This window comes from Miniopterus natalensis, chromosome 10, assembly GCF_054644295.1.
Source record: "Miniopterus natalensis isolate mMinNat1 chromosome 10, mMinNat1.hap1, whole genome shotgun sequence".
Classification (NCBI taxonomy): Eukaryota; Metazoa; Chordata; class Mammalia; order Chiroptera; family Miniopteridae; genus Miniopterus; species Miniopterus natalensis.
In genome coordinates, this window is record NC_142090.1 from 41,426,701 (window position 1) to 41,450,563 (window position 23,863).

The 23,863-nt window shown below is 39.4% G+C and overlaps 1 protein-coding gene across 1 annotated transcript in view; it reads left to right on the forward strand.

Moving 5' to 3' along the window:
• NRCAM (neuronal cell adhesion molecule) overlaps positions 1-23,863 on the forward strand; it is a 320,485-nt gene that overhangs the window by 214,700 nt on the left and 81,922 nt on the right. The window contains exon 5 of the mRNA XM_087821087.1: positions 20,021-20,221. Coding sequence (XP_087677213.1) covers positions 20,116-20,221 — 106 coding nt within the window. The 5' untranslated portion in view covers positions 20,021-20,115. The remainder of the gene's footprint in view (positions 1-20,020; positions 20,222-23,863) is intronic.

Here is a 23,863-nt window from a genome sequence, read left to right on the forward strand (position 1 = left end):
ATATTTTCAAATACATAGCATTAAATGTAGCAGTAATATTATGGTATGTTTTAGAAACAGCAGGCAGTGCAATATGGAAAGACTGCGTCAGGGAAGACCTGCATGGATTATAAGGTAAATAAAGTTGAGGAAATCTCTGGGCTGCTGGGCTGGTATGAGGCCTGGCCCAGGTCACTTTCAGCTGTCTAACATGTGTTCCTCACTCATGGCACTCACCCAACATGAAAATGAGCTTTTCTGATTAAGTCATCTCATAAACCTGAGAGCCAAGCTCTGTGGAGTGGGTCATTCATGGAGATGAATGACTTCTAGTTTCCTAAGTGGTTTCTGTGTGACAGTTGTGCTCATGGCAGGGGTAAGGGCTTCAGAGAAACACCCCATGATCTGAGGCAATTGCACAGCCCAGTTTATGGCTGGGAAATGCTAGCACCTGCCAGATGGTGCTGGCAGGAAGTGGGCACCAGGCAGGCCTGTTTCAGCACTGCCCGATGAGGAAGCTCAGAGTTAGGGCAATGACTGCAATTGGCTCCTCTGCCACTTTGCACCTGTTAGTGAAGAGACTGGACTATTGTATCCTTCATGCGCAGAAGATTTCTTTCTTTCTGTCCTTCAGAGTTAGTGTTTTTCTCATCCCCACACTGGGGGAGAAAGAACAGCAGTTCTCATTTCCATCAAAAAAAAAGAGGGGGCAAGGAAAGTAATGAAATTCTCTTCTGTAAAGACATTGAATGAACAGAGTGAAATGAGGCAAGCAGATAAAATGATTTAGTTATTTCTTCTGGAGTCTAGAATCTGAGAGGAAATTTGGAGTTTGCTGCCACAAGGCACCAAAGTGATTCTTGAGGGAGGCATAGAGAAAAGGTTCTTGCTCTAACTTAGCACCTTGGAAATTGAGAGTTGTTTTGGTGGTCTTCCAGACTATATTATTTTCACTTTCCTTTCAGTGTGTGCCCCCATGTCAACCTGGTAGCCAAGCTTGAGAAGTTATGTCTGAAAAATTCCTCTCCAAGCTGAGGCTAATGCATTCTTGCATAGAACGAACAAATTTGCATTAAGGGAATTTGTAGTTGTGTTTCCAGTGAGGCAAAGTTAAATAAAGAGCTAAGCCAAGAGGCCTCACAGTGGAAGAATGTGACACAAAAGAGGAAAAGGGGGGAAAATTCTAGGCAATGAGGCAGAAAGACTTTTCACATTGTGAGAGTCCACATGAGCCATTGGGACATCTTGTGTTTTCTGCAGTGATGGAGGAGAACCAAATGCAGTCCAAGAGGAAATGAACCCACAGAAGGAATGAAACTGTACATCTAGAGATACATGTCTTGTATAAAGCTTGTCTTGCAGGTCCTCAGTGGATAAATGTGGAAGGAAATGATGCTCAAGACTCGTAGTAATAAGGACTGGTCTACTCTTAGCACACTGTGGAATGATTATGGGCTTTGAACCCACAGGACTGGGTTCAGATCCTAGTTTGAATTCTCACTGTGAGATCTTGGATGAGTTATCTGGCCTCTGGGAAACTGTTTCCTCGTTGTACAAAGAGGATAATAAGAAAACTGAAATAAAGCCAGGCCCGTAAGTGCTCATGGAATAGCTATTTCTGTTTCCTCTGTTAGCCTTGGGAAGAAGAGGCAAAGCAGTGCAGCTGAGGCATCCTTGTTTTGGGGGGTGGGTACCCCAAGCAGGCAGTCATGGGTGTTGTAATCCTGGAGCATAAATCCATGGTATGAGACTTTTCAAATCCAATCTAAGACTGCACCCACTTGTCTTTGCCCAGGGTCTTTCAAAAGCTGGGTGAGAGACCAAACTTGTGCATAGGTGGTTTTTTGGAAATGTTATCTCAGGGAGCATAAATGCAGGACGTAGGGAGTGAAACAGAGAAAGGGGGAAAGCCAGCACAGGATGCATGATTGCACTGGCTGTTTCATCCACCTGCGAGGGTTATGAAATGCATCTCAGAACTGTCCACCAGGGGAGGAAAATGGTATGCATTTATTCACTGGTCAAGAGTGGCCTCAAAGCACTAACTCCCTGGCCCTGCTGGGCATGCCTGAATGCAGAGTGGATTCCTGGGACTCTTGAGCTACAGAGTAGAGGTGGCTAGGGCAGAAAGCAAGCAATCTTTTATGAGCGACAAGGTGAGGCTGCTGTCTAGGCGTGCCGGTACAAAGCTATTGAAAGCCCGCAGGGGAACAAGACTCTAACTGCTGTGGCTGAAATACAGTGAGCAACTAAGATGGTTTTGGAGTGGTGCAGAAGAGGGGTGAGCACACCAGCTCTCATGGAAATGCCTTTTTTGCCCTTCTCCCTAGAGGGAAGGTGCTGAAATAAATAATTTCTTGGAGTGTCTTTGGCTTTTCAAGTCTATGATTGATGAAGATGAAAAAAAACTTGCTAAAAATGTTTTGATTAATAAAATGTGAATGGACACAGCAGATCACAGCAATAGCATTTATTCTCTAAAAGATATCTGCCATCTGTAGACAAGGTATGGGGCAAGATAGAGCTATATCCAATGTTTACTTAGAGACCTGAGTAGGCAGTTGTGATATACACCCCAAAAAAGTCAGTGCCTGGGTTCTGAGGAAAATCTGGTGAAAGGTCAAGTTTATTGACCATTACCTATAGCGTAGGTGGTTTCTATGATTTCGGAAATCTTATTAAAGGTGAAACTTTGGAAGGGGTGCCCGAGTGGATTTATTAACCTGAAATTTAAGGAGAGGACATGGGGAACCTTTTGAAGAACACTTACTCCAGGCAAAATTAAAAGGTGGATCAGGTTTGTTTTCAGTCCTTCTCTGTCCACCAGTCCCCCCTAACATACCATACTTACTATCCCTGCATCAAATTCACCCTTTGGGAACCTAGAACCCCACTGGACTGCTCAGATGTCTCTATACTGTTAACCAGTCTTTTTTTTTTTTTTTTAAGATTTTTAATTAATTTTTAGATAGAGAGGAAGGGAGAGGGAGAGAGAGAGAAACATCTGTGTGAGAATGAAACACCAATCAGCCACCTTCTGCATACCCCCACTGGGGATCGAGGCTGTAACCTGGACACGTGACCTGAGCAGGAATCGAACCAGCAAACCTTCAGTGCACCAAATGCCCAACCAACTGAGCCACACAAGCCAGGGCTCACTCAGTTTTTTTTATTTTATTGATACCATGTACCTAGAACCTTGCTGGGAGTCAAGTGTGGGAACATGGAACGTTGTAAATCTTCCCCAAATGTCTTATCCTCTGGTGTCCAATTTCTGTCCATGATGACTAGATAACTTGAAAGATAAATTTATATCCATTGTGGCAGACATCTTTTATGCTCCACTTCAGAACCTCTTGGCCTCCCCATCTCTTGTTCAGAGGATAGGCTCTGACCAACTTTGCATCAGTACACTTCTCATCTCCAGCTCCAGGCTCCTGTGTTGACACCACTGCAGGCCCTACTAGGTGCCCATGTCTTGGAATGCACAACCCAGAAGTGACCAAGCAGAGCCTGGGATAAATTCTTCCCCCTTTTCTCACTTCGTTCTAGTGCTGGTTCTTAACTGACATTTATATAACTTCTTGGGGCTATAGTCTATGGATTGAACACTCATGCTCAGCAGCTCAGTATCCTCTCCATATTAGCTCTCCTTTCTCAGCTTCATTCCTCCCTGAGATTGTATTCCCTGATAACATAGTAGCACATTCATTCCTTCAGCAAATATTATAAGATATATAACTATGTGCCAGACACTGCCCAAGACACTACAAGTACAGAGATATTTATATTCAGTGACTTATCTGGCACTATATATTTTCCCAGAAGATATATTGTTTAATTTCCTTTCTAGGAGGCCAAGAAATCCTGGCCACATGGTATAGAGCTGGGCTTGCCCAAACTGGTTAGGGACCCAGAGTGGCCAGAAACAAATGTAATCCCACAAAAGAACCCAAGGAGAGGCAGTGGTGGAATGCCAGGGGCAGAGTATTAAGAGCAGGATATAGCAGCTGATCTGGGAAGACGCACATCAGAGGAAAGACAAGAAGTCAGGTGTTAAGGAGGTCAGGAACTGAATTAAAGGTTAGGAATGGATTGAGAAATGGAGGTAGAACAAGGCAGAAACACTCAGGGCCAACTTCTGAAAGCCAGGTTATCAGGAGCCCCTTCCTCATGTCTCTGGGGCCTCCAATTAAAAGGTTGTTTGTTTGTTTGTTTGTTTGTTTTAAAAAAGCTTTTAAATAAATTATTCAATAACTCATTTAGCAAACTCTTACCGTTGGGGTGGTACTTCAGAAAACTCACTGCTCATAGAGAAAAACAAAGAATCAACAATCAAAACATGAAACAATGAGTGCTCTTATAAAAGTACCCATGGGTTCTTTGGGCAAAGATCAACAAAGATGTTTTCCTCTAGAGCAGCTCTGTCCAACAAAACTTCCTATGATGATGAAAATGAGTTCTATTCTGCAATGTCCAATACAGCAACCACTACCCAGCCACATGTGGCTATTGGGCACTCAAAATGTGGTCAGTGTGACTGAGAAATTGAATTTACAATTGTAGTTAATTTTAAGTAATTTAAATCTAAATAGCCACATGTGGTTAGTGGCTACTGTTTAGGACAGCACTGTTCTAGAGGATGACATCTTAGCTGAGTATCCAAGAATGAAGAGGCATTATCCAGGCCATGAGGAGAGTGAGGATCGAGTAGAGAGTGGGAAAAGTGTTCCAGTGAGAGGGAAGAGCGGTGAAAGGCATGGAGATCAGCGCATCTGCTTATTAGGCTTGTGATAGAGCAAGTGACAACAAAAGAGTCTGGAAAGGTATGCGGAGGCTGTGTGTGACAACCCTTGTCATATTTACTAAGTCACCATTTACTAGGGGTGCACTAAGCTCCTGGCATGATGCTGTGTGCTTTATGTATTTATCTCATCCTCTACAGCCCTGGGGCTGGGGTAATTAGCTCCATTTTATTGGTGAGGAGACTAAGGCACAGAGAGTTGATTTAACACAACCAATGCAACACAGCTTCTATGTGGCAGAGCCAGGGTTTAAAGGAGGGTCTGACCCCACAGCCCATCTTCTTTCCACTTTATCACTTTATCCCACTATGCATGCCACCTGGGTAGCTTGGACCCTATGTCATTATAGTCAAGACTGTTCTGCATTGGCATTTTTCCTAGGCAGGCATGACGTAAAAACAAGGAGACAAAGGAACTGAGAGGACTTGCCAGAAGAATGGGGGGTGGCCCATGGCACCCAGGCTGGAAAGAGAATGAAGTAAAGAAAAGAGAGGCCAACGAAGAAAGATAGTGAGAGAGAACTGCAGGCGAGGACTTTATGGTCAGAGGGGATTATTGCCATTCTAGCAGCTTTCAGCAGGAGGACTACATGAGTATTTTCATCCCTGGAGCTGAGGGTGTTAATTGGTGGAAAAAGCCTTTGGCAAAGTTCCCAACCAGCACACAGACAACCTCCTCTCTTTTCAACAGTCAGAGGACCAGGCTTCTCCTCTGTGTGAGAAAACAGATTTCTCAGAAACTGATTCTGAGTTTCAGAAGCTTTATTTTTTTAATCTCTATTTTGGTGCCTTATTTTTGCTTAGTAAAATAGAAATAAACAGTACTGACTTTTAAAAATGTAACTCTCAGCATGCTAAGCGATATGAAGCCGGGGAGGAGGTGTCAGGGATGTAAAGAAGGGGACATACACCCTCACCTTCGACTCTTGATGACACAACCTCTCTGCCTGGCTTATGTTTTAAGATGTCACATGCCGTAGATGAGATGGAGGTGAATGTGAGGTTAAATGTATTTTATTTTATTTCTTCTTTTTTTTAAAAAAAGTATCTTTATTGTTGAAAGTATTAAAGATGTCCCTTTTCTCCCTGCCATCAAAGTTATGTACACATGAGTCTTAATATATCACAAAAATTGTTTTGAGAAGTACTGAAAATTGTCCTGAACTCTTATTAAGGAAACTGATTTGCAGATGGTGTTAGAAATATTTTTAATGAAAATGACAAATGTAGCTTATTTTCATTGGCAGTATCTATTTTAGTTAGAATGGCTCCTGTTTCTACATTTCTTCTCTTAAAATGACTCCTTCAATAATTCAGTTAGACTCATGAACTAATATATTGTTTGCCATTTCTCTCAGTATTACTTAGCTTTCTTTTTCAGAAATATATATATTTAACTTATACTGGGAGCTAGAGTAAGTATTATATGTGAGTATTATTTCCACATACCAGGGGAAATCAAGCCACAAATGTATCCTCTGGCCCTGGCCAATGTTGCTCAGTGGGTTGGAACATTGTCTGTGCACCAAAAGGCTGCAGGTTTGATGCCTGGGCAGGGCACATACACAGGTTTCGGGTTCTGTCCCGGTCGGGGTGCACATGGGAGGCTGCCTATCGATGTTTCTCTTTCAGTCAGTGTTTATCTCTCTTTCTCCCTCCCCTTCCCTTCTCTCTAAAGGCAGTAAACATATCCTCGGATGAGGATTAAAAAAATGTATCCTCTGAAGTGTCCCGATTTGGAAAACAGGGCATTCAAGTTACTTTTCTATAGCTTCACTGAGGTATAGTTTACATATCACAAAATTTACTCATTTTAAGTGTAATTTGCTTAGTTTTAATATATCGAGACAGTTGTGCAAACTTCACCCCAGTCTAGTTTTAGAAAACTACATTGCCTCCCCAAAATTACTTCCTGCCTGTGTCTAGTCATTCTCATCTCCCAACTCCAGCCCTAGGCAGCTACTGATCTGTTTTGTGATTCTATGGTTTTACCTTTTTAGAAAGTTCATATAAATGGAATTATATACAGTTGACACTTGAACAACATGGTGGCCACTTATATGCAGTCTTTGTTTCAACAAACACAGTCAGCTTTCTGTATTCACACCCGTGGATTCAACCATTTGCAGATGGAGAACTGTTTCAATCCACTGTTGGGAATCCCATGGGTTTGGAGAGCCAACTGTATGCATTGCTCTATGTCATTTTATATAAGGGAATTGAGCATCCACAGATTTTGGTACTGTGGGGGGTCCTGGAACTAATCCCCCAATGTATACTGAAGGATAACTGTAGGTAAGTTTTGGGGGAGTCAAAACTTATACATGGATTTTCAACCTTAACCCACCTGTTGTTCAAGGGTCAACTGTATAGTCTTTGTTCATTATTAATGATTTTGGAGAGAAGAAGGGAGAGAGAGAGAAACTTTGATTTGTTGTTCCACTTATTTGTGCATTGACTGATTGATTGATTCTTGTATGTGCCCTGACCGGGATCCAACCTGCAGCCTTGGTGTATCGGGATGACATTCTATCCAGCTGGCCAGGGCCAATTGTATAATCTTTTGTGTCTAACTTCTTTCACAAAATTTTGAGGTTTTACCCATGATGTTGCACACATATCAGTAGTTCATTCTTTCTTATTGCTGAATAGTGTTCCATTATATGACTATACCTCATTTTTCTTTTCACCAGTTAATAGACATTTGGATTGTTTCTAATTTTTTATTATTATAAAAAATACTGCTGTTTGCATACAACTTTCTTTGTGGACATCTGTTTTCGTCACTCTTAGGTAAATACCTAGAAGTGGAATTGCTGGGCTGTAGAGTAAGTGTATGTTTTAACGTCTAAGAAATTGCCAAACTGTTTTCCAAAGTGGCTATACCTTTTTACATTCCCATAGCAATGTATAGGAATTTCAGTTTCTCCACATCCTCACCAATACTTGATATGATCTGTCTTTTTGAGTATAGCTATTCAAATGGGTGTGTAATGGTATCTCATGGTTTTAATTTGTATTTCCCTAGTGATAAATTATATCAAACATCTTTTCATGTGTTTTTAGCCATTTGTATATCTTTTTTGGGAAAGTGTCTATTCAACTCTTTTGCCCATTTTTTTAATTGAGTTGTCTTCTTATTTTTGAGTTGTAAGAGTTTCTTTATATGTTGTAGATACAAGTCCTTTATTAACTATATGATTTGTAAATATATTTCTCCTAGCCTGTGACTGACTTGTCTTTGCATTTTGTTATTGGCATCTTTTGAAGAACAAATGTTTTTAATTTTGATAATGTTCAATTTATCTTTTTTTGTCTTTCATAGATTATACTTTTATTATCATATCTAAGAAATCTACCTTATCCAAAGTCACAAAACTATTGACTTTTATTCCTTTAAAAATGATCAAGAATTATCTAGATGCCACAACCATAGCTTGGCAGGCTCTGTTTGTTACTTTTATAGTTTTTTGTCTTTAAAAAGATACTTTGCTTTTTACTTCATAATGATAATTTGAAAAGAAAATTCCTGTTATTTAACTTTCTTTCTTTTTAAAAAATATGTTTTTATTGATTTTAGAGAGAGAGGAAGGAAGGGGGGGGAGAAAAACATTGATGTGAGAGAGAAACATCTATCGATTGCCTCCCATACACACCTGACTGGGAATCGAACCAGCAACCTGGGCATGTCCCCTGAGCAGGAATCAAATCAGTGGCCTTTTGGTGCATGGAACAACACTCAACCAACTGAGCCATACCAGCCAGGGCTAATTTTCTTTCTTTATGCTGAGTTTTGAAAGTGTGAGAATATTAATAAGAAAAAAAGAAGAAATTATTTAAGCAGGATATGCCAGGAATAAACTGTCATCTAGAAATATTAAACAAATGAAACTTAAACTGAGAATTTTATTTATTAAATTCCTTAATCACAGTTCAACTTATTTATATGCAGTATCTAAGACATTAAGTAAATATGGTAAATTGGGAGTCAGAGCCTGTTTCTTCCAGTTACGGTGCATTTGGTTTAGTGGTTGTGCTAATGACGGGGATCAGGTGGCTGGTGTACTGTTGTCACTTTAAATAATTATACCTTGGCCCTAGAAGCCTTACATCATTCATTCTGCTGAGCGCTATACTCAAAAAAGTTCCCTCCTACCTGTTTGCCATACATCTCCTCTCTTTGACCACCCCCAGCCTCAGGCAGCCCTTGATCTGTACATAACTGATTCTCATATTATTGAATTAAATTTAATTGAATCCTCTAAAATTTTCTGTACATTTTACTCTTTGCATGAGAAGATGGCATTCTCCATGGTCCTTCTGAAAGAAAAGTTAACTCAATAACACAGCATTCAAGTTCACTCACAACCTGGCACCAGCTCGCCATTTCTGCCCATTCCTCCCTTCCCACCATCTCCTTCAGCGCCATCTGAGCACTTGCCAGAAACACGCCTACCCTTGGTGCCCTGTGACTTCTCTCACAGCTGCCGTCTTCTGTGCCTGGAGGACTCTTGTTACTCTTCCGGGGCAGAGTGCAGCTCTCGCCTCCTGAAGCCTTTCCTCAGGAAGAGACTCTCCTCCTGAGCAGAATTTTTTGCATCATCCTACTCCCTGCTCCCATCGGCTCGGGTCTTGCAGCTACTGGAGCACTTACCATATTGCTTTTACATTTAGTTCTTATAGAGCTTGCTTCCTTCTCCAAAGCCCAGATCTGAACACTTCAAGGGCATGAATTATATCAGATTCGCTTTTGAAATCCCCCAGAGTATCTGGAACTTAATAGGTATACAATGAATATTTTAAATAAAATGTTTGAAACCAGTCCTACAAGGAAGTCTAAGTGCACTTAGACACAGCTCTCATGCTGCAGTATTAAAGCTTCTGGTAAAAGTGAGGGCTCTCCCTGTTAAGCTCTGTCATTTTAGAAGTTCCCAGGCCTGGCAGCCCTCTCAGGCATCGCTGCCTCTGTGCCTCTAGTGTGAGCTTTCTTCTCAATTTTGTAGCCTTGCCCCCCAGTTAGAATTTTCAGCATCCAATATAGAGATTATTATCATTTGCTTCCCCTCTTGAGCAAAATAGATTCAGAAATGTATAGATAGCTTGTCTCCATTTAAACCCTTGCTTGAAATTGAAACCAAAAGTATTTTTCAAAAATGACTATTGCTTTCTGCTTCTTGCTTGTCTACTTGATAGCTTAGCACAATTTGAGAAGTCTATACATAAGAACCAGGTTCTTGAACTAGTTACATGTATGAGAAAAAAAACTGAAAATGTAAATATCCTATTCTTGTAGTCAACTTTGATGAGAAATCAGATGTTAACAGTGAACTGCTATTGAGTATAGCAGTATCTTTCTAGAAGGATACTTAGCCTTCCAAAAACAAACACAACTTTCTTCTCTACAAGGCTTGTGAGAGGAGTTGGAGACCAACAAGTAATGTTTTGTACTCTAGCAAACGCCTAGAACACTCTTATTTTAAATTCTTAAGGAAACAAAATCTAAACTTTGAAAGCCTTCCTCAGACAGACTTACTGGACATATTTAAGATGCTGCCCTTGGCCTCTTGAAGTATGATAAGAGTGTCCCCAATGTTGACTGACTTAATCCTGAGCCTGCTGATGCGGCAGTGAGGAGACCTTTAACCATTTCTCCCTGCCCGTGTCTGAGCAGTTCCCACACTCACACCCAATACCCCATGAAAGCCATATGTAGTCATTCTTTTCAGCTCTAGGAATGTCTCCCACATCTCTTAATCTCAAACTTTATACCAGGTGGTCTCCCTTGGGATCTTTTCTGCTCTCCCTTACCTGGATTGGGTTCTTTGTCTAGCCCTTTCGCTTCCAAACTCTGCTGGCTGCTCTGCCAGGCTTTTGAATTGCCTTCTCCACAAGAGGTTTTCCCGGCGTTTTGCTCCACTGGACATAGATCCAGCAGGTGGTGCCCAGACACAAAAACCACTGCTCAGCCTCAACTGAGAGCCCCAAGCCCACTCCTCTCTAAAGAGGCAGTGGGCACAGAGTTGCCTTACCTAATCACATCATGCTGCCCTTTGTGGAGACAGTAACATGTGGCTGATAACTCATTTTTCCATTCCTGCCTTGCCTATATTCATCATATCCAATAACCGTCAGCCTCACAGAACCTGATGCCGAAGTCTCTGTTTTCCAGTCTGGGCTTGGTGTTTTGCTTCTGCTGTGGCATCTCAATTGCTGTACTATTTATTGATGGCTGCTTTATTTGGCTCCACTTACATTTTAGCAGATGCAGCTGTTGTAATTCAAAGACTAGGACTCGAAGAGACCTCGCAGGTGTTCTAAACATGAGCCCTTACAAAGGTGCTCCTAGGTAAACATTTTCCTTGAAACCTTTGAGATTCCTTTCACATGCTAAACATTTTTTCTCGTAGGTATTTTTCTGCCCAGCTTCTTTGTGAATTACAATTTCCAGATCCCCCCAAAAGGGATGATAGTAATAATAATAAAACTTCAAAAATGTCTTGCATCTGTAACATTTCTTTCATTGCTTTCTCTTCATTCTCCTAATCACTTTTCCTTCTTACTTCCCAACTCTCTTTCCAGGAAGACACAAATATTTGTCTTTAGGAAATAAATGCTCAGTTTACCCACAAACATTTTTTTCCATGAAAACTCAACTGAAGAAACACAAGAAGGCAGTAATTCTGGGTTTAATGTTCCTGTCAACCAACTTTGATAAAAATCTCAGAGGGGCTTTTCTGTCCTGATTCTTCCAGAGAGATAGACACTTGGACCAAGAATACTTTCTTCCTGATGGTATTCCTAACCTCCTCTTTCAGTTGCCATTTCTTTCACACCAAAGCAATGGAATATATTCTTTCTATGGGATCCATTTAAGTAGTAATAGAAATAGAATATGATCTTCTCATAGAAAAAGTGTTTCCTGAGAAGCCACTGTCTATCATCACACAGTGGGATACTCGAAAGTTTTGACTGTTAGGTTGATTAAATCTCACATTGCAGAGAACATTGTACTTACCATTCACACTTTTGTGTTCTTAGCTTTTATAAAGAATATGGACTCCTGAGGAACTAATATTTAACTTTCTGGAAACTAAATTATATTCTAAATTCTTGGGAGGAGGATGTTCTTTGGAGTAAATCTGATAAATTATTTTGGAAGCAAATGATCCCTTACTGATTTGTTTTTTAGATTTTCACATCACCTATTTACAGATAATTAAATGCACCTGGATCTAAATAGTATTTTATGCATTGCTCCCCTGTTTTGCTGGTAAATCCTTTGTAGTACAAAATGCATATCAATGAGTGACTCAGATTTGTTCTTTATAAAATAGCCTCTAGGTGGAATTAAAGTTTTTCAGCTATTTAATTTATGATAACATACCTCCCCCAGCACTGATAACAAGTGGAAAACAAAATTCTTCATATCATGTCAGTCTTCATTGCTCATTTTCATGGTCCTGTTATGATTATACAGAGCCTGGATACCTTAGAAAAATGTATTTTGAAATGTTACTGTGAAAATTATAGTAATCTATGACATGGAAGGAGTGATGTCCTTTGGATCTGATAAATCTGGGCCTTCTGCCTCCTCACGCCTGCACCCAGGCCCATGTTTTGGGGAAGCCAGCTTATAGGAAAGAGTGATTCAGAAATGCAGTTGGGAGGTAGGCAGAGGAGGCAGCTGCAGCCAACCTATACCCACACAGCCTTGCTCACTGCCATCACCCCGCTCCCTGACTGGTCACTGAAGTGAAACATAAGACAGTTTTCCTGTAGAATTTCACTTCTGAAACTCTTTCCAGAAAAGATACCCTCAGATTTACTGTAAATCACTCTGACAGAGATAGGAGTGCTCCCTAAATATTCCACAGCACCGGACATTTCCCAGAGTCCCTTGTCACTAGAGTCATTGACTACTTCTGGTCAGTGGGTTGTGAGCAGAGGACGTGTGCATCACGCCTGGGTGGAGGCAGTACCGAGCAGGAGCACGTGGGGCTGGGAGCCCCGTGTTGAGATGCCAGCATCACGAAATGGTGGAGCCCCTGTCAGCCTGGAGTGGAGGCCACCCACTCTGGACGTTAGCAGGAATGAAGTAGGAGCTCTCCTGTGCGAAGCACTGAAACCTCTGAATTAATTTCTCGCTACAGTGTAGGCTCATTCTGTCGAGCATTCTTTCTTCTCCCCAAACCCCCCTCCAGCCCTATTACAGGAGGAGCACACCCTGAGATTTTGACCCACACCCTGCACCTCCACCGTGAATGCCTCGTAACAGTCTGTAAATCCTGGCTTCTTATATTTGAAATGTGACAAAACATTTTTTTGACATCTAGCCTACTATTAAATGGCTGCCATTTGGCTATGTGTTGTTTACTTGACAAATGAATGAGGTATAGCCCCTTTAAAATACTCATATCCATATGGTCTTTTTGCTGAAGGTTTTAATAAACTATTTCTGATCATTACAACTTTTCAATAATATTTGTAGAAATCTCAGTATTTAGGAGGATAGAGTCAGACTTGTTTCAATAATTCAACAAATGTTTCCAAATATGTTACTATCAAGACCTGTAGTCAGAATTAAATTTCTATTTCTCAGACTTCACCTTTAGAGCAGTTCTCTACTTTTCATTTAGAAAGATTAGAACTTTTTTTGTTTTATAATTGGAAGGAAACCAACTGGGAAGTGGGCCTTGTGATGAAGAAATAGACCTGTCTCTAGCTTATTTTTACTTCTTTGCTTTAGAAATAAATTGCTATAATGCTCAAGATTCTCAATTAGGCATAATCCACAACTATTTTAGTGTTAGCAAATTCATGAGATCAGTGGTAACTGACTTCTGTTTACTCTGAGTATAGGTTTTGTGTGAGCAGTGTAACTTGTCTGTGCCTTTTGGCTGCACCAACATATATACAAGGAAGTATATATAGAAAAAAACAAAATGATACATCATTATAGAGGGAAAACTTATATCACCATACTACTTGTTTAGAATTCCTGTGGTTCCAATCATGCTCTTGTATATTTGAATCATTAAGGATTCTCTTAAATGTGCACATTATGGTCTTTCTAATTATAAGAAACATCCAATCTCCATTTATCTTAATTAATTGTTTCAGGTATCTGTGCTATATAACAAATCACCCCCATAATTTGTGCCTTAAAACAATAATTTATTATTTAGCATAATTCTAAGGGTTTGTTAACCATCAGATGGCTAACATTTGATTATTCTGTTCTCAGATGGTTCTTCTGTTGCATGTGGATTAACAAGTCACTTAACTGCCTTCAGCTGGGAGCTCAGTTGGGACCAGAAAGTCCAAGATGGTCATTCATATGCCAGGGTCTCTTTTCACTGGCCTCTTATTATTCAGTAGTCTGCTCAAACTTCCCAGAGGGAACACTGCAGGAGGATAAGCCCCAGTGTACAAATATGTTCAGCACACCTCTGCTTGCATAGTTCTTGCTAAAATCTCACTGACCAAAGTATGCCACATGGCTATGATCAGAGTCATTGTGAGAGGGGACTCCACAAGGGTATGGATGCTGGGAGGAGTGTTCCTGTAGGCTGCCAACGTAGCAGTCTACCTACCATGTAATGAAGGCTTACTTTAGAATTCACAGATAGAAGAAAGACAGGAAGACATTTCAGCCATAATCACTATTCTGGCAAACTTCATAGAGAACTGGAACATCGTTTGGGATGCCAAGAGTTTAGAGGCCTGGTTATCATAGTGCAACAAGAGCAGACACTTGTTATCAGCCCATCAGGTGTTCCACTGATGCCCCCCACTCAGTGACTCTGTGTCTCTATTTCTGCTGACCTTGTTGCTGCCCACTGGCTTCATTCTGCTCTTGATATGTCATCTCTTCTGCTTACACATGGTTTCTCATGCTGTCTTTCCTCTGTGTGATCTTTGACCTTTATTCCTGCTCCAAACTGTTGACTCACTTTCTCTTTCTGCCTCATATCCACCCTCCTCATGAGAAAGGAATTTCTAATCACTTCATCAGTCATTCTTCAGCCTTCTAAAAAAGCCAGGTCATCTCACAGGCTCTATGTGACTGCTACCTTTGGTCAGAACCCTCTAGTTCTTGATCAGGATGGCAGGGTGAACGCTAAAAGTAAAATTGTGAGCATGGCACACCTTCAGAATGCAGTAGCTTTCTCTCCATTCTGTTTAGCTAGTTGTAATTAGAGTTGGAGGTAGGAGTGAGGAGGGCTTCTTTTGAGAAGCACTATTCTCTTTCTGTATTATTCCACCCTTCCTTCCTTTGCCAGTCAGCTCTCTCACTTCTGAAACTGATGCTGACAACTGTCATCGAGTAAATGGCTGAACACCTGTAGAACAGGTGCCATCCTTGGTCAGAATCACCATTAGTCTTACACATATGGACTTACATTAAGTATAGCTTTATTCTTTGTCTTAGATCTTCCAATTATATCACTGTCTACTATTTCCTTTCTTATAATTTCTGTGCTTTATAAAGGAGGTGTGAAAAAGCCAGTATCAAAATAATTTCATGTGTTGCAGATAATTAGATTTCATTGAAAGACATTGGTATTTTTGATTGTCTAATGTGAAAGTCAAAAAGGCTTTTAAATTTTTTTTCTAAATCCAAGAGGCCCTTAAAACATTGTTTTATACATTGTTTCTGAGTTGCTTATTTTGAGTTTTACGGTCTTTTTACCTTATGGATGTTGTAACATGTACATATATTGCCAACTTTTAAATTAACTTATTAAAGTGTGTCTTGTCTACATTGTCCTGAATTGTGGTTCCTTTAAAAAGCTAGGGCCAGCACGTGGTACAGTTCCAGCTGACACCATTCTCATAGAGTCTACTGTGAAGAGGCCCTTGAAGTTGTACTATTGGCAACACTGTGAAGATCTGTTGATATTCAGAAACCATTTGTGCTTGTTTTAAACATCAGTGCCTAAACTTGGTCATTCTGTTTGCAGATTGACTCAATGCAAAATAAAAGGATATGAGAGGGAGGGAAATTCTAGGTGCTTCTCAGGATGTGACAATGTGAGATAACTGAAAGGCCCAGAACTTTTCAGAACTGGAGCTCTAGATCTGGAGCTTCTCATACTGTGTGTGTCCTTAGGCATATGACTTTACAGTCCTGTATCTTGGATTTTGTATCAGGAAATTGGAACATGTAATAGAATTTACCTTTTAGGATTATTGGCATGGAGCAGACTCAGTGTGATTCCTGGCACATGGAAAGTTCTTTGTGAATAATAGCCATCGTGATTGTTTTTTCTCTCTCATCTATTAAATGTGTATAGTGCTTGCTTTCCTATTTCCTGGAGCTTTTATGAATATCAAATAAGTTAATCTGTCATAGTACTCTGAGGAGTGGAGATTTTAGCTCTTTTCAAGATGTATTCCATTATCTATTATTTGGGGAAAAATAAAAAATCTGTTCATTGTTCACCTTTCCTTTAGTATTATTCCAGGTTCTAGCAACCAGATTCCTTGTAGAAACTTTACTATGGGTCATTGCTTTGGGCTAGGAGGAAATTAGAAACATGTTCCTTGGTACATCATAAAGTTTTCCTTGTTATTTATTTATTTATTTATTTTATCATTATTATTTTTTATTCCTCAACCAGAGGGTATTTTTTCCATTGCTTTGCAGAGAGAGTGGAAGTCTCTGGGACAGTGGCGGGGAGAGAGAGAGAAACATCGATGTGAGAGAGACACATCAATTGGTTGCCTCCTGCATTCACACTCACCCCAACTGGGGGTGGGGATCGAGCCTGCAACTGAAGTACATGCCCTTGACTGGAATCAAACCCTGGACCCTTCAGTCCTTGGGCCAATGCTCTAACCACTGAGCCAGGGCTACCTTGTTATTTAAAGAGATCATTACAATCTGTATAGTCACATCTTCAACTACTATTTTCTGAGGTGCATTAATGGTAGTGTCGCTGTATAGATTTACATGCGACTTTGTTGATGTGTTAATTATGCGAAGCCATTGTCCATTTTCTCTACCCTTCCTTCCATAGTCTCAGACTCAAAGTTGAAAAACACAAGTATGAGCTAGAAATGGACATTAATGTGCTTCTTCTTTATGGTAAATATTTAACAAAATATAAAAAGTAACCATCCTCAGTTTCACTGCTGAAAAAATGCCTTTCACAGTCAAGATAATGTCACACCCATTTAGCTATCCAGTCAGTGAGCCCAGCCACTGATGAGTCACCAGAGCAATGATTTGTGTGCCAAGAAGCACCCAGTCACAAGTTTATTGGCTCAGAGAGCCGATCATGTTACGTTGTGCAGTCAGCATTGAACCACCCATGCTGGGATGCTGAAAAGTACAGACTAGAATGAAATGGTAAGTAATGTATCACTTTCTAATTCTGGTAAAAATCTGATATATTTTTTTAAATTAAACTAATTTCATCGTTCATTTGAGAAAAAAAAGATTTTCTTTTCTTTCCAATGACAAGACATTTTGAGTAAACAACAGAAGAGCTGTTTCTTGGGCTTAATGTGAATTTGTCAAAACTTCAGGTTTTTAAAAAATATATGATAAATAATGCAGGGGAACATTTTCTCTATTATTTAATATGAGTTTTAGTCCAAAAGAAGTAAGAGGACCTTGAATTGCATTTCTTTTCTAATGATGAAAAGTTTACTGAAGAAGGGAGATTTTTTTTTTTCCCTTTCTCTTTCAGAGATGGTGTAGGTAGTATGTGAAAAGTTGCTTTGAATGGAGTTAAATGAAATATTATAAGGCTTTATTGTTTATCATTACCCTGGGTCATTCTAACAATATATGTGGTTTCAAGTATCAGGGTGATTTATATTCCAAAGATGAACCTACTATTTGTCTCATTGAAGCATGCTTTAAAATGTCTGTGGCAAATATTTTTTTCCAAATTATAAGCTGTATTGTACTAATGTACTCTTTAGTCTTGACTAAACATGACTTGCTATTTCATATTGGGGTTTTATTCATTTTACTGTAATTGCATAAACAATTTAGTTTTAGTTCATGGGTCTCATGTACGAGAGAATGGCCATCATTTGTCAAGGTAAACTGCGGGGCAGATGGGCTCCTAGCAGGGCAGGGTGCTGACATCAATATTGAGAGTGCAGAAGCAGTGGAGTCTCTTTGTGAGACATACAGAGCACATCACTCTTACAGAGAGGAAGCTTAATTCCTTGTAGCCGTATTTGATTTTCGCTTTGACTGAGTGCTGAGACCTCATGCTGTCCTTGGGCACTGGGTTTTTCATCTGTATCGGCATACGTAGGAGGAGTGCATGAGTTCTGGGGCAGGCTTCAGAGGGTGGGTTGGGCCATTTCTTTGTACTCCTCAAACAGAACCTACACTGGGAACAATTTTGTGGCTACTGCTGTGGCTAATTTACAACTTCTTAAAAGAGAGACCACATTTTCAGTTATCATAGTTCATGCCTCCTCTCATTGTGAGAATTTGCTTATGTCTCTTTAAGTGCTTTCTCAATTTTCCTTAGTTTTTTTCTTTATGCAACTCTGTGATTTAATATGCAATATTTTATTTCATATATACTCTGAAAAGGTAAAGCAGGTTCGATGGTATTTTCTTTTATTTGAAGTTGTCTAACGCTTTTCTCTATTTTGAAGGATGGTTAGTTAGGCATCTAGGAAAAATAAATAAATGAAGAACTTAGAACAGAAATTGTATGTAGCTGCTTAAGATCTTACAAGCATTACAGTGTATCAGTACACCTTTGAGAAAGTATTTAGGTTCTCCAGCACCTATTCTGAGAGCGAGGCATTTAAGTCAAATAAACTCAATTAGCTTGACATGTAAATCAGGCAGGTATGCCATTTGTTTTCTCCGTGTTTGATTCTGTAGTTACTTTCTCTGAAGCTTATGAGTAAATTCAAAATTAGCATTTTAACAAAAAATCATGAGAGACCTAAGTAAATTTGGTTAATTGCACACACAGAAAGATAGCCTGGTTTGTATTTTGGTTAGAAATGGTTGTGTGAGCATCTATACCTGCCTCTCACTGCTTAATGGGCCTGATTGTTTATATATTATATTATGGAAAACCAATTTCCTAGCTCTTAAATAAAGCCACATAATATGGATGTTTCATTCACAAAGTATTTATATATGTATAATGTCTATATTTTAGCACAGTAAATTCTTTTTTGTATTTATTTAGCAAGAAGTGTCCAATTACAGTTGTAATTAGGTTCAAATCAGAACTTGATTGCTAGCAAAACACATCTGTATCCTGTGTTTGTGCTTATGCTCTCCTGTGTAAAGTAAGCATTTCATGTGCGAGGCACACTAGATTATGTGATGGGGGAGGGATACAAAGGTGGGAGCGGCATGATCTTTACCTAAAGGAGTAGGAGAGAGAGCATGCATACCAAAAAAATCGATTTCACTCTGTATCTATCTGTGTAACATATGTGATGATTAAAACACGGAATTTCAGGAATTCTTAGGGGTCACGACTTCTAGTTTTAGTGATCAGCTAATGTTTCAATTTTAACTGATCTATAAAGAAATAAATTGGACTTTGATAAGAAAATATGGTGGAATGGGTATTCCAGGAACAACATCCTGTTTAAGGATATATTGAATTCTATCTGTTAGATCCCATATAGCTACTCCCAATGTTTAACCAAAGGCCCGTTAGGAAGAATTAGTCAACAGTCCTCAGGAGGGTGACTTCAGTGAAGAAGGCCTGGAGCTCAGAGCCCTGGCATATCTGTTGCCATAGTCTAGGTGAAAGATGGGAAAGGCCTGAATTGTCAGTGGTTCAGCTGGTAAATCAGTGTTTGGGATTTGAAGCAGATTTGCAGCAATGCCCTGGAGTTTCTTTCCAGAGATAATCTCTAGAATAGAGAAGCCAATAGGCCTCCTCTCTAGTCACACTTTCTAACTGATTTATAAGCCAAGTTTGTGTGATCTAAGAGGAACAGCACGGCAGCCTCGGACATGAATGCAGATTTTTAAAACGGAAGAACCATAAAGATGGCAAAGTAGACAAATTTTCCTTAGCATCACTACCAATATTTCTGACCTGATTTCAGCTGGTTTATGAATAAATGATTACTCTAGTCCTGAGAGTTAAATATTTAAAAATTAGCTCGCTTTTAGAGTTCATGTATAATCCAGGACTGATTTTCTCTGCTGCCGATTTCCCCTCTTCATTTCCTTCTTTTTAATACACTATAATTTTTATTGTTGTTTTTTTTTTCTTTCAGTTTCCTGCATGAAAATTATTTAGACATTGCACACAAATCTTTTGTGAAACAAGAAAAGGAAATTCAGTTTGTGGGTCTCAGCAGGAGTTAAGCTAATGCAGCTTAAAATAATGCCGAAAAAGAAGCGCTTATCTGCAGGCAAAATGCCCCTGATTCTCTTCCTGTGCCAGATGATTAGTGCACTGGATGTGCCTCTTGATCGTAAGTATTAATGTTTTAAAGCTTTTAGGCCTGGGAGTCAGAACCTCCCCAGCATTTACCGTTACTCTGAACTGTATGAATGGAGAAGGTGTCTGTGTGATACTGAAAAGCTAATCAAAATTAATTTGGCTTTTACCTTCAGCACCTGGTGTTTATAAAGAATCACACCATAGAAATGGCCATTGAAACTGTCAGACACATTGTACCTTCCCTATCATTATCTTTCTTCTCCCTCAGGTGCCTTTTGTGTACCATGGGCAGGGGTTGGCCAGAGAAGGAGTGAATTGTGGGCAGCCCTGATCCTCCCAACAGGGGACTCTTTATAGAAGGAGTCCTGCAAGAAAACTATATGAATTACTTTAAAATGATCATAGAGACCTCCCCACTTACACCCTCCCACTTCTCCACCCTGTCATATACTGAGTGCTCTGGAAAAGACTGGAGGATGGTCTCTCAGCCAGCCCCACACCACTTCTATATCCCCAAACTACTCGTAATTCATTTCTCTTTATTCAGACAAGGCAAAAATTCACCTTTGATTTTTGAATCTTAAATAGGAATTTAGATCTAGGAGATGTATCTTATCTAAAGCCTAGTGAAGGGTCTTATTTGTTTAAAAAACATAAAGATCAAGATGCAAATTTTGAAAATAGAACAAGTCATTTGCAAAAACACTATTTAAGGTAGAGCAAGAACAGCTACTATATTAGCCTATTATTTTCCTAGTAGTTAAGTATATGCTAGAATCTCCTTGGTCTAGGTAGCCTATTTATGAAAAATAAAGATAATGCTAGGTTTCAACTGGTCACTTTTCCTGCACCGAAAAGCAGAATTTCAAATCTGGACAATTACTACAGAATTTATTTAATCTTTATCCCTAATCTGCATGACCTCTTTAAATCCATTAGCTTCCTGAAGCTAATCTGGAAGCTAATGGCAAGCTTTCCAAGGTGCAAGGAAGATAGCACTTTCCTGGGGCTATTCAATTATTGGGATGTCATTTTTTGCCTAAGAGGTTGCAACTGCCATTGGAAAGACATTAAGAGACGGGGTTTGCCCCATACTGTTGACTTCCTTTGCTGAGCCTCTATAGTCTAACGAACAATAAAGTACAATATTTTACTTAATTTTTAAAAATATTCTTTCAGTTACCTTAATTTCAGTTTTCCAAAAAACAACAAAGATTGCTTATGCTTGTTGGAGTTGGAAGGCTTAAGTAGACATTTGCCCTAACCAGATATATAGGAGAAAGAGAGAAAAGCACTGGAGAGAAATGTTTTTGTTCTTTCTTGTGTTAAATATATTCCCGCCTTAATCTGACTGCTCAGTCTAACAATCAGAGGAAAACAGTCACCTAGGGCTAACTGAATTATCCCTGCTAATGGAGAAGAGGCATAATCATGATGAAAAGAAAGTCATGGACACCCAAGCGCTCCTGCATTAACCTTTGTAAGTACTAGTGCCAGGCAGCCCTGCAGAATCATTTGAATTGAATGCTAATGTAATTCCTTCCCCCCCCTATTCCTTACATCCCTTCTACAAGAGCTTTTCCTTGGTGTGGCTACTAGCAGTCCCTGGGTGATTGAGGAATTCTGAAAGCCGAAGTATGCTAACAATATGAAAAGTTTATTACTGATGTGGGTATTAACCATAAGAAATATAAAAACCTAAAATTAGTGCTGGATTTGTCTTGGAAGGAGCACTGTCATTGCAGCCATGTCCTGTTGTTAAGTATTATTACCATGTGCACAGTTATGTCTGGAATAATAGGATCACACTACATAGTATGTGACAACTCATATTAATTGTAGATTTCAGCTGTTTTTCAAATTGAACATAATTACTTGTCCAGTACAACATGGATTGAATGGAATTAGCCATTCTTATTCCTGGAAGAATTATTTTTTGTTCTTCCATATGTTGTGTGGGATAACTGCTGCAGGAATAAACAAAACCATGAATGGGAGTTTCTTTCTCCTACAACTTCAAGCTTTGCTATGCTGTACTAGTTTTTTAGGTCAAATCATATCAAGATGCCCCTTTTATCTTCAGGGTTCTAACGTTCTTATTACTAACATCTGGTTTTCTTTAATCCTGTTTGCCCACTCACCTGCTGATATTGATGGGGAAAAAGCAAAACTTCTTGAAGACTGTAAGTGTCTTTCTGTAATTACTAGGCAGTGTGAATATTTGGCCATGTCTTTGTTTTTAAATGAATAGTGTGAATGAAATGAACAATTTTATATTTTGTGACTAACATGTTTTTAAGCATGTGTATTTATTGTGGCTAAACATTAAAATATCAAGAAGCAAGTTTAATATATTCCTGCATGAATTCTGAAGACTCAGGTATTACTATTTTTAATTTACCTATAGCATGTTCTACTAACGTCCATGCTTTATTCACTTCTGATGTAACTCAATGAGAAAATTCACTAAATTTAAAGAGAATGACTATCTGGTTCTAAATCCTATTAAATATTTGCTAGAATACCCATATGTCTTTTGGTATCTTTTAGAAAGTGGATGCATGCAGATGCTTCATCCAAGTTAGCATCTATATACCCTCTTATCTATCCTCTTCAGCCTGTGGACTGTGTAGATGAGTGTTTCCAGGTGTCATTGGTATAATGGCCTGGAGAACTTTAATATTGTTTTGAAGTGTGCAAAAGGCAATAAATAGCCCTTCCTCAGAGCATTCCCAAGTGGCCAGCTCTAAGAAAAAACTTCCACTGTCTGTGACAGTTGAGTAACATCTATCTTCTACCTAAAAAATAGGTAAAACTATTGAAAACTCCTTTGATGTTGGATTAACCAGGAAAATTATGTAAAATCACCTTTTTATCTTATTACTTCAAAGCATTTGTTATTTGCTAGGTGATCTAAGGACTGTTCAGATAGGTACATCTAGATGGTAAACTCCTGGCTGTTAGGCATCTAAGCAAGTTCTGTTGCAAACACATGAACAGAAGTTCTGAGTCCGAAACCACCAGACTTGCACCTCTATCACTTGCAGAAAAGGACAAGGAATTGGGCTGAGTCACTCCTAAGAATTCCCTCACCCCCCACCTATGTCCACCGTTCCATGGCTATAAAATTCCAGGTTTCTTTTCATCAAGCCAAACTCTTAGAACATAAAGGATCAAAGGTGAAGCTGGTCCGAATAAAAATAATTGTGATAATAATGTAAATGTAGCTAACATCACTGAACCATTATAGTATTGGCATGTACTAAGAATTTTACACAAATTATTTTATTTAATCCTCCAGTGACTCTAGGAGTTAGATACTACTTTTAAACTCCATTTTCTTTCTAAGGAAACTAGGTCTTACAGAAGTTAAATTTTCTTGAGGTCTTAAAACTGGGAAGAAAGAAACAGATTAGTTCTTAGCCACCAGACCAAGCTGCTAACCAACACTGGGAACTGACAGGGCTGGAAGAATGAGGGTTCTGTGTCCTGGTGGAGGCTTATCAGGAGGACATGGAAGGGGGTAGATCTTGCTAAAGGGAGGGAAAATTGATACTGTCCAGGATCCTGCATTTAATAGGTGCACAATAAATAATGACAATGATGGGTTCAGTTTTTGATCTGTTTTTTAGGTGTCATTTGGATACTTAATAAAAGATGTCTGGTGGATTGT